The following is a 12,021-nucleotide window of genomic DNA, read 5'->3' on the forward strand; positions in this document are numbered from 1 at the left end:
GAAATGGCATACCGTGGAAATACTCTTACACGTCAGCATGGACCCTGCTCTACAGGTTAATAACGTATTATTTTCCTTAAAAAAAAAGGCTTTGTCTCTTAAATTGTAAAGATAATCAAATTAAATTTCTCTAAAAATTTTGCATCAAATGTCATACTGGCCACTAGGGGTGTTCGCGGATTGGATTGGATCGGTTTTGAGGAGAAAAATCATCCGATCCGATCTCATCGGTTTTATGATTTTGTTATCCAATGGATTTTTGACTAAATTCAAATCAGAACCAATCCGATCCAATCTATAGCGGTTTGGATTGGATTGGATTATTCGATTTTTGTTTCACTTTTTTATACTTTGAAATTGTGTTGTATAATTTTTTAAAATATATAATATATGATAAATACAACGATACATAATTTATAACATTAATATAACATTCATAAATTATAACATAGTAACATATTTTTAAATTGTGATTATAATTGTTTACTTTGATACATGTATATAGTTCAAATAATTACTTGAACTTTTTTTATTAAAACGTAATTTTATAAATAAGCATGTGTGATATAATCAATATATAACCAATAAATATGTACTATGTAAGTGTAAATGGAATGATATATGTATAACTAAAAGTAAACATATTTGTGAATGTTCGGTTTGGATTGGATTGGTTCGGTTTTGGAAATCAAATCCGAAATCCGATCCGATCCAATAAATAATTTCGGTTTTTTCAATTTCCAGTCCGTTCGGTTTTCGGTTTGATTGGATATCGGTTTTTTTGGATCGGTTTGTCGGTTTTGTTTGGATTGGTTCGGTTATGAACACCCCTACTGGCCACTAGACTGTTGACCTTTTCTCTATGCAAATTGCACTTGCCCTTTACTTTTTCTTCTCCATTTTCCGCATTTGTAAGACCTGTATTTTTAAAATTAATTAAATTCTGACTTACGCCTAGAGTTTGTGCTGGCGTGAGGGGAACTTTGACAAGTGAATGATAAAAATGACAAATGAAACGATGTTGGAGCATGCTGTTTGTAATTTTGTTTTCTCATTTGAGTGAACCCGAAGTCAGTATCGACCTTTTATTGTGAAATACTCAGCTTAAATGAGTAGACAAAAATACCAAAACATCCGGACCCGCTAAATTTTCCTTTTTTTCTTTCCTCCTGTTCTATTTAAGTGCAAAAAGCACTATTCATCCTCACTTTTTCCATGCCAAAGCCGTTAACTTGAGGGAGAAAGGGAAGAGAAGAAAAAGTGACTTTTTCTTGCTTGATTCTTGTGAGTTTTGAGTGATTCTTGGAGGCTTGGAGGTAGATTGCTTGGAGAAACTTGGATCATCACCATCTTCTTCATCACCACCACTTTCTCCTCAACCTAAACTTTTGAGTTGTTGTGATAGAGGTTAGTTTTACTTCAAGTTTGGTATCAATAAGCTTGTGTACATGTTTTTATGTTCAAAATGGTAGCTTGTATGCATAGATGCTTGAATGGGAGATAGTTATGTTTAAAATGTTGAAAATACCCATTTTCCACAACTTTTGGGACTTTAATTGTGTTAGAGCTATACACATGCTTAGGGCCTTCATATTAGTTATTGATATATCCCTTAATTAGAGCTACACAAAACCAATTTCGGAAAATCTTAACTTTGAAATTTTAGATCTCTAAAGTTGACCCAAAAAGTCTTAATTCACAATTTAAGTCCCGCAATTATTTCGAACGTCTTTCTACCTAATTTATCACTTATATGCCTAGGAATTAAATTAGATCGAAAGAAAAGTTCGGATTGCCCCATTTTCCTAGGTGTGGCTGAGAGCTATACTTGTGGTGTTGGGGGAGAAATTTTTTTCTTGAAACTAGAGTTCATGCATGAACTTAGGATGTTTTCGATTAAATGTTGGGTTGAGTCTAAACTTGAATATGTGATTTATGCTAAATGTTGCCGAGATATGCCTATGTGCTACTTGTGTCCGAAGCGAGCTAAATGTCTAAGTGTGCACTAGGAACATGATTATTGAAATCATGTATTTTTTTCCTTCACCAGGTTTTCCCAAGGGATTTTTCCTGATAAGGTTTTAACGAGGCATGATTTTTTAATCTGTCTCCAAGGAGGTGGTGGGTGGTGGACTTTCTTAATAGTAGGAGGATCCTTGAATCTGTCTTGTAATAGTTGCTACTTACATTTTTTTTTTCTTTTTTCCTTATCTTCCTATTTGTATTGGGTTGAAGTACCCCTTGTACTTCACTTCAATATATTTTATATGGCTTATCTAAAGAAAAAGGAACATGACTAGGTTCATCACTTGAACATGATGATATACTTTGTGCTTTCAATACGGAGTCGGAAACCTTACTTGCTATATGCTAAGTGATCACTTATTCATCTAGAGTCTAGCTAGGTAATAATCCATCGAGTCTAGCTCCATTGTACAAATAGCAAGCAATCACATAACCGATGGTTCCATACTGTTCGAAAGAATACGTAAGACTCTCTAACATCAAATCTCTTGACTTAGTCTATCTTTATTTGGAGTAATCGTCTGAACCAACCAACTAAGGACCTCACAACTATATGTACCACTCCATAATCATCGACTTCCAAATTCATGCACTATTATCATGGACTATCAAAGACAACACTTCAAACAGTAAAAGGAAACTCCGAGATTCTCTTATGTCGTACAACACGAATTTGGCACTAATGCTTCAACTCAAATGGAGGAGATTCAAATATTCATTTTCCATATTCAACCTTCAAGAGATTAAGTTTTAATCCCTGATTAATAACTTAATTATAACAAGTAATTGAACTTCCAAGGATTCAAATCTTAATCCTCTAAAATCAATTACTTATAACAAAACTCATTAACTTCTCAAAACTCAAGATTCAATCCTAAATCACACTTTCAACATCAAGGCTTCCATCACAACTTAATCAATCCAAACTAAACCTTTCAAAATTTAAATCCTTATTTGGGAATCCAAAATCTAATTTCTCTATCTTAAACCAAAGCATCTTTAAAATTCTAACATTCTCAAGTGTTTAATCACATATAAAAAAAACAAGTTTAAGAATTGATTCTTCACTCACCAAATCATTAAATCTTTTGGACTGATTTGGACGAAAACCCAAAACTGATGACTTTTGTTAAGGACCAAAATTGCATGATCGAATAAAGTGAGGACCAAAAGTGCAGTTAAACTAAAACAGCAAATGACAACTAACCTAGGGACAATTACTGCTGATCATTTTTTTAAGGACCAAAATGCATGATTGAATAAAGGCAATGTAGGTGGTAGCGGTCGTGGTGATGGTAGTTGTGGTGGTGACAATGATGGTGGTGAATTGTAACACCCCGATTTGTCAACCGAGGAATCACAGAAGAAACCTATCAAAGTCTAAGGACTAGTTTGCAATCCTAAAAAGCAAGGATATAATTTTTTTTCTTAAAAAACAACTAAACACTTCAACCATAGGGTTTGAAACATAACATGGCCTTAATTTAACATCTCATTCCCGACATATAATAATAGTAACTTGCGATATCATAAGCAGGGTTCCAAAATCAGTACACACACTTAAACAGTGGCAAAACAGAGTTTTAGTAATAGAGTTTTTAGGAGATGAAGAAGACTCAAAACATAAACTACTAAACGATAACCAGACAACTTCTTCCATCTCTGCTCCGCAGCTTACTATCCCTCCTCCATCTCGTGCATGGCTAAGCATCGTCGGAAGGCTCTCCATCGCCTAATAGCGTTAAGCGCCCAAACAACAAGTAGCAAAATAGAAAGGGTTAACTCCATGCAATTACCACATATAAAAGAGAAAAGCATGCTATTCAAATTTAATTGCATGTCATGGTAAATAAACTAGCAACTTAATTCAAGTTTAGATGACCACTCATCCAACAACATGAAATCGAATTACATATCAACGAAATCGACAATGGGGATTTAGAACATATATCAACAACTTAACAACATAGATACCACAAATAGATAAGCTCACAATATAATCCAAGATAGATATCAATGGAAGCAGCAACATAGAATTAGACCAGATATAAGCAACCTCAACAATATAAAATCAAATCATATGACAGTAACCTCAACAATATAGATCAACCCAGATATCAACAACTTAACAACATAGATTAATTTAGATATCAACAACTTAACAACATATATTAACTCAGATGACAACCACCTCAACAACCCAGATTTAAATCAGATAACAATAACCTCAACAATATAACCTCAAATCAGATATCAACAACCTCAACAATCCTCAACAACATAACATCATATCATATATCAACAATCCTCAACAACAAAACATCAAGTCAGATATCAACAACCTCAACAATATAACATCAAATCAAATATCGACAACCTCAACAATATCAATCAAACAATAATGTCTTGCAATACGGGATAGTCATGTGAAAACATCCACTCCACTGCCACTTGATAACGCCTCGAAGGACGGGACAGTCATGTGAAAACATCCACTACACTGCCACTAAGTAACGCCTCGAAAGACGGGATAGTCATATGAAAATATTCATTCCACTACCACTTGATAAAGCCTCGAAAGACGGGACAGTCATGTGAAAACATCCAATCACTGCCACTAAGTAACCCCTCGAAAGACGGGATAGTCATGTGAAAATATTCACTCCACTGCCACTTCAAGCAAGTCAAAACATCTCATCCAACTCAGTAGTCACTCAAACAACAATCTCGAATTCAATAATCAAATCAGGATAACCACATGTTATTCATATTATCAACAAGCATAAGTCTTATCAAAATGCATACTAACTCAGTTCACTATTTCCACATAGCAACAATCAGAGTACCAACAATAACCAATGGCCGAAGCCCCAGAAAACGGAGACGCACGTCTCTATTGTTTAACAATGGCCGAAGCCTCATAAAACATTTGGCACAAGCCTCAGAAAATATTCAACATGAACAAGTATACAACATATCAAAACATGCCAACATTTCAATCAATTGCCAATCAAATTAAACACCTTCATCTCAAACGCATGCAGTGCGATTTAAACATGCAAGACTCAAAGACGCGCTAAAACCGAGTTACCCTTACCTTCGTGAGTAGAAGTTGTGCGTGGAACTTGCGAACCTTGGACATAGAAACATAGTCTCATCAATACAAGCTCCACTAGAAGCAATACGATATAATAACACTAATTGAAACCGAAAGAAAGCTTTTAAAGCTTCAGAGTTCATATTAAGGCACGAATGGACAACATAGACTTTATTCGCTAAAACGCGCATAACTCGAGCTACAAAACTCGGAATGACACGAAACCAAAGCCAAAATTTCGACAATAGAGAGAGCTACGCTATGGACCAGGCCATGCAAACCCAAAAATTATTTTTGGACACGGTACAGCCTCAACAGGTTTCAGCCACTACCAAAAATCGGGTTTCCCGAACTTTTCTTCGATCTAAATTAATTCCTAGGTATTCTTAGGTGATATCTAGGGTAAAACAATGCTCAGAAAATTTTTAGAAATTGCTATGTTACTAGGTGCTTTTGGGTCCAAACTTTAAGCTCAAAACTCAAATTTAAAATCTTTGAAAACAAATTCGACAAGGTCGTAGATCGGAGCGTTTATAGCAACTAATTCTAAAGGCACTAAGCAAGATCAAGACTTTTTGAATCAAAAAGTAAATTCACAGAGAAAATGAGTTTCGGGCTTTAAAACTCAGATCTACGGCGATTCGGTACAAACCCGAACAAACCGACATCGATTATAGCATGTTGGGTTAGTGGGTAAGATATTTGAAAAGAAAAATCAAAGCTATCAAATATTTTTCTCCAAACTTTGAGCACAAAAAGACATGAGAAAACCCAACAGAAAGAAGAAATAGAAGTAAGATCAAGCATCCTTACCTCTGCACCTACGCGTAGCTTCTGAAATCAGGACGATCGGGCAAGAACTGAAGAAAATCTCACTCTCTCTCTCTAGAACACTCACTGCCAAGGAGGGGAGAAAATGAGATATTTCTCATTTTTTCCGTTTTTATAGGTGAGGGGAAAATCCGAAAAATCGAGATTTCGCGATTCCGGTCATTTTGGTACTTTCATCTGCTGACAAAAATTGTGTATTCGGCGACAGAATGTCGAAACTCAAATCGAGGTTCATTTAATTGAGGAAAATGTCTCAAAGACGATGTTGGTCGATTTACGCCGAAAAACTACTTTTTTGCAGTGGATGTCGGATGAAGAAACTTCTATCAGGAAAAAGATAAAAAAACGTTGAAAGGATTGAGGCAACGCGGATGAAAACTTTGTTAGAAGCTCCGAATAGAAAAACTCTTCATTTGGGGTCTTAATTAAAGTCTCCGAGAAGTTAAAGTCTAGCTTCGCTGGACTTCCGGGAAGCGAAACCTAACAAGTGTACAATCCAGGGTTTCGTATCAAAATACTGGCCATGGAAAAAATACTCAGAGGTTCTTAATCTACCTTCAATTCTAAAATTCTCTTAAACAGTGCTCTAGGAGCGGATATAGCCTTTTTCGGACACTCTCGACCTTAGTCGGGTGCGAATATGGCTCGTGCTATCAATCAAAATGACTATAGTGCCATCCTTTTTTTTTATGGAACTATAGTGCCATCCTTAAACATACTGTGAACTTTCTTCTTCATAACACTAGTCCAAACATCAAACACAAGTCAAATTCCACTCACGCTTATGCGTGTAAATTAATTAATTATTTAATAAATTCTAAAATCCTGGGTCTTACATGAATGGTTGTGGTGGAGGTGATGGAAGAGATGATGGTGGTGGTGGAGAGTGGTGATAGCAATGGAGGTGATGGTGGTGGCGGCGACAATGAAGTAGTGTCGGTGGTGGTGGCGGCAATGGTTGTGGTGGAGGTGATGGTAGAGGTGGTGGAGGGTGAGGGTGACGGTAACGGTGGGGGTGGTGGTGGTGGTGACAATGAAGCTAGTAGTGGTGGGGGGCAATGGAGGTGGTGGCATGACAATGTAGTGGAGGTGGCAACGATGATGGTGGTGGATGGTTGTGGTGAAGGTGATGGTGGTGGAGAGTGGAGGGTGGTAGTAGTATTGGATGTGATGGTGGTGGTGGCAATGGAGGCGGTAGTCGTGGCGGTGACAACGATGGTGATGGAGGACGATTGTGGTGGAGGTGATGGTAGAAGTGGGGTGGTGCTGGAGGGTAGATGTGGTGTCTCTACAACTTATTTAAAAAATCGCATTTTTATATTTTCTTCGTAAAAAGTAGCTTATTTTTTAAGTGCTTATTATTAAGTGTGTGTGGCCAAACTTTTCTTAAAAGTAAAAAATAAGTCGGGCCAAACACTACCTTAATCTATTTTATTGTACTCAAAATTTATTTGAGAGAGAGGATGATGCACTCACAGATTCACAGTTTAAGTTTTTTTTACCGTCAACCAATTAAATTGTAAGGATATGTCATGTACTCATGTCAATTAATGAAATTAAATAAAAAATAGATTTTCTCACGTTTTTTTTTTGCTTAAAAGCATTTCATGCCCCTGATGTATTACATTTGTGCAAATGTCGACCCTATTCTTTTTTCGTCTATGTTTGTACCCTTCATGTTTCGTAAACGTGCATCGTTTGCCCCTCCGTTAAAAAAAGGTGTCCTTCCGTTAAAAAAAGATGACGTGGCTGTTAAATGCCACGTCAGCATCCTACATGTCACACCATGTCATTAAATAAAAATTTAGAACTTGAAAAAGGAGGGAGCAAGATTCGAACCCAAGATGTTGGACGGGCAAAACACACACATTACCAGTTGAGCTACCAAATCAATTGGAAAAATAATAACATAATATTATTAATATCATACTTATTCTTCATCTTCTTCAAATTCATCATCTTCACGTTTCTGGGTTTCCAACTCTAAATCTTGTGTTTTCTTCTCCCCCACTCTCCACAACCTTCCAACTCTCTCCAAACTACAATGAATGAATCAAACCCGTACTATTCTTCAAATTCCGCCGCCGCTGCTGTTGAGCTTCACAACTACAGGAGGGAAGCGAATGGATTTGAGGAAATATGTAGGGATTTTCGTGGTTCTAGATCCTTTCTATGCTCCTTTGTTCCAGAATCTCAACACCCAAACACCTTCAAATCGATTCGGCGAGGGAGAATCCGGGCGTGATGAAGCACTGTGGCAGTAGCAGCTTATGGGAATTGGGAACAGAGAGTGACTGAGTGAGTGAAGGGTTTGAATGTTGAAGAAGGAATTAGGGTTTCCGGATACGCAATTAAGGGTTAAATACCAAAATCTTGAACCCCGAGAGTTCCTATTCTATGGAAGTGGTGGACTTGCAGCGAGTGGATTGATAGTTGGAGGAGGGATTTGTGGGTTTGGATCTGTGGGTATGGAAAACTGGGGAAGATAATTTTGAAGAAGATGAAAAATAAGTGTGCTATTAATAATATTATGGTCATTAATTTACCAATTGATTTGGTAGCTTAACTGGTAGTGTGTGTGTTTTGCCAGACATGGCGTGACATGTAGGATGCTGACGTGACATTTTTTTTAACGAAAGGGCACATTTTTTTAACGGAGGGGCAAACGGTGCACGTTTATGAAATATGAATGGTACAAACATAGACGAAAAAAGAATAGGGTCGACATTTGCACAAACGACCCTATTCGTTACTTTGGTCCTCAAAAGTGTCAACCGACTTCACATTCGTCCCTGAATGAATTTTATTCACCTTGCGGTCCCCCAAAGTGTCAAACGTCCGTCACTTTAGTCCTTGACGTTAAAACACACAAACAGACGTTAACGGAAGGTTGAGTTGGAACGTTGAGAAAGTTTAAAATGCTTCAATTTAGTCCTTGATCTGGATTTTCCCCAAATCTTTATCTTCCTCAACCTGCAACCTTCATCACCTCAGATCTATCCCAGAAATCTTCATCTTCCTAATCAAAAGCCATCCCACATCCACCACCCATTCTCTTGCTTTTGGATCCAATCTCTCTTGACTCCTTTTTCGTCATGCACGCAAAACGATTACCCATTTTTTCCAAACCCAATTTCTCTACACAAAATTGCTGGAAATTGAAGAAAGTCACGATTTTTCTTTATGGGTATGTCCTTTTCCGTGGTTTCTGAGAGTTGTTGAGTGTGAGAGTTGTTGTTGGAATAAATGCATAAAAATGAAGAAAGAAATATGCGAATGAAACGAAGAGTTGAAGACTCAACTGGTTTTAGAGGTTATTAAATGCTTTTTTTCAGGGTTTAAATTCAGAGGTTATTAAACATCAACTTCTGATTATGGTGGTTGTGTTGTGTGTGGCCATGCCAAGAAGAAACCAAACTAGTCTTGGTCACCTCAGCCATTAAAGGATTCAAGAAAAACACATATTTTACTTCAAATTTTCTTGAGAAAATTGAGAGAAAGAAGAGAAGAGAGAATCAGAAGGTTTCAAGGACCAAAGTGCGGAAAAGGTAGGAGGAAAACGCTTTATGCGGGCTTTTGCAAGCTTGTTGGGAGGGATGAGAGAGTGGCCATGGTGCTGGTAAGGGGATCGATCCAGAAAAGGGTGGATGTGGGATGACTTTTGATTAGGAAGATGAAGATTTCTGGGATGGATCTGAGGTGATGAAGGTTGCAGGTTGAGGAAGATGAATATTTGGGGAAAAATTCAGATCAAGCACTAAATTGAAGCATTTCAAACTTTCCTAACGTTCCAACTTAACCTTCTGTTAACGTCTGTTTGTGTTTTTTAACGTCAAGGACTAAAGTGACGGACGTTTGACACTTTGGGGGACCGCGAGGTGAATAAAATTCATTCAGGGACGAATGTGAAGTAGGTTAACACTTTTGAGGACCAAAATCACCATTTACCCAACGTAATATATCAGGGGCATGAAATGCTTTTAAGTTTTTTTTTTTTTGTATGGTGTACTCATTGACCACCACAAAATAAAAATGTGCACGGTTGTTCCCTCCACACCATAACTTTGTCACCCATTGAGAGTGTGAACAGAAGCCTTTTTGCTGCTCCCATCTACCTCCCCACCGCACTCGACGGAGTCCATGGCGGGAGCCGCCCACTCACTCGTCCTCACGGCGCTTCCCGCCACCGGTTCCTCCTTCCCTCGCAGAAACGTCCTCTTCCCCGCTTCTCACCGCCTTCCCTCCGCCGTTAAACTTGTCACTCTTCGCTCCGCTGTTTGCGTCGCTCACCGTCGAAAACACTCTCCCGTTAGAGTCTGTGCCCAATCCCAAGAGGTGCAATTGAAACTTGCATTTGTATGAATTCCTAAATATATGAACAACTAACTCAATTGAATTCTGTCAGCTACCTCACCTGTTGGAATTTTGAGTTACCATTCTGTCATAAGTCATAACTTTACCTAACCATCTCTGCTAGGTATATTAATTTAGGTATCTGATAATTCATATTGAAGTTTTCTGGTGTTTCACAACCGACCCCAAATTGATTAGTTTTTAGCCTACAGTTCCTAAAATTTAATTCTTCCTGAATAAAACAGTGTAGATTTATGGTGTTATATACGTTTGTCGTTTGGTATTGATTTCATTTCGGAAATTCAGATGGGTGGCAGTGGAAGCAAAGAAACAAAGGGATCGAGTTGGGCGGAACCCATTTTCAGATTTGCTAGGAGTAACGTTTTACCCTTGGGTAGCTCTCTTGTCTTTATGGTTTTACTTCATTTTGCTATGTTTTAACTGATTAGAATTTTGTAATTTTATTTGTAATACTTCATTTTACTAATGTTTTAACGGGTAAGAATTTTGTTTGTGTTTCTGAGGCAATTTGTAGCTCTGGTTGCTGCAGTGGGGTTAGGATTAGTATATCCTAGCCTTGGTTGTGCTGTTGATAAATATAATGTGTCAAAACTTGGTCCCTTTGGAATTTTTGTTATCTCAGGTTAGTATTGGAATTTTTTCCATAAAAACTATTTGTTGTTTCTATTTATGCTTCCATTATCTCAAAGTGTGCTGGTTTCTTCGCCATGGTTTATCATGTAGGGTTGCTGTTGCGTAGTGAAGAAATAGGTGCTGCTCTAGAAGCGTGGCCTGTTGGACTCTTTGGGCTTGTATGAACTTGAATTTTTAATGTATGCATAACTGAGAGAGAGAGAGAGAGAGAGAGAGAGAGAGAGAGAGAGAGAGAGAGAGAGAGAGAAGAGTGAGAAACTCTAACTGAATTGTGATTCTATTTTTCTTGGTAGTTACAACTGTGAGTAATACAAGTATTTATACTTAGAAGCAAAGCTTCTTATACAAGCTATCACTACTATACTCTATTACTCCCCCGCAAGCTCAATGTGGGTTCCTTGCAAATGATTCCCTAACATTGAGGGTGTGCTTAAGCTCAAGAAATCTAGTAGGAGCTAATGCTTTTATAGGACCCCTGGAAGGCTGGAACAACACCAGGAGGGGTAGGCGACCTTGTATGTGCAATTGCAACGGTGAATGGATGCTTGGAGGGCGGCGCGTGCAGAATACGCGCCGAGATTGAAGCCGCGAGTGGAACTCACTCGCCAAGAAAAAGAAGACGCGTGGTGGCGCATGGCTACTTATCCGGCGACGGTGCTTCCGGGAAAAAGGTAGATCGAGTTACTGTGTGTTCAACAGTGGTGTCCCCAATCGGTTATGGGCAACTTCGAAAACAGCGATGAAACGATCCGGATCACCGCGACGGTGGCTGACAAGAACGCAACGATCACTGGAAAAACGGCTAGAGTTAATGAGTGCGAAAGCAGAGGACAAGGAAAAATAAATCCAAAGAGATTTGGAAAGTCGCCATGAGGGGACGAGCCCGCCCCCTCACGGCGGTTGCACCAATAGGATCAAAACTAGCTCTGATACCAACTTGAATCTGATAAAATATTTCTTGTGTATATTTCATTGATAGTACTTGACTCTACTATCTAAATCTATCTAAATCCATCTCTTTTTAAATAGATATATCATCTCTATTGAAATAGATACTAATC

At 38.1% G+C, this 12,021-nt stretch overlaps 1 protein-coding gene across 1 annotated transcript in view; it reads left to right on the forward strand.

The window, feature by feature from the left end:
- Nucleotides 1–9,990: 9,990 nt before the first annotated feature.
- Nucleotides 9,991–12,021, forward strand: part of LOC130719433 (probable sodium/metabolite cotransporter BASS4, chloroplastic) — a 37,204-nt gene continuing 35,173 nt past the window's right edge. Inside the window, exons 1-4 of the mRNA XM_057570062.1 lie at nt 9,991–10,288; nt 10,613–10,700; nt 10,842–10,949; nt 11,051–11,118. Coding sequence (XP_057426045.1) covers nt 10,094–10,288; nt 10,613–10,700; nt 10,842–10,949; nt 11,051–11,118 — 459 coding nt within the window. The 5' untranslated portion in view covers nt 9,991–10,093. The remainder of the gene's footprint in view (nt 10,289–10,612; nt 10,701–10,841; nt 10,950–11,050; nt 11,119–12,021) is intronic.

The sequence above is a fragment of the Lotus japonicus genome, chromosome 5, assembly GCF_012489685.1.
Source record: "Lotus japonicus ecotype B-129 chromosome 5, LjGifu_v1.2".
Lineage (NCBI taxonomy): Eukaryota > Viridiplantae > Streptophyta > Magnoliopsida > Fabales > Fabaceae > Lotus > Lotus japonicus.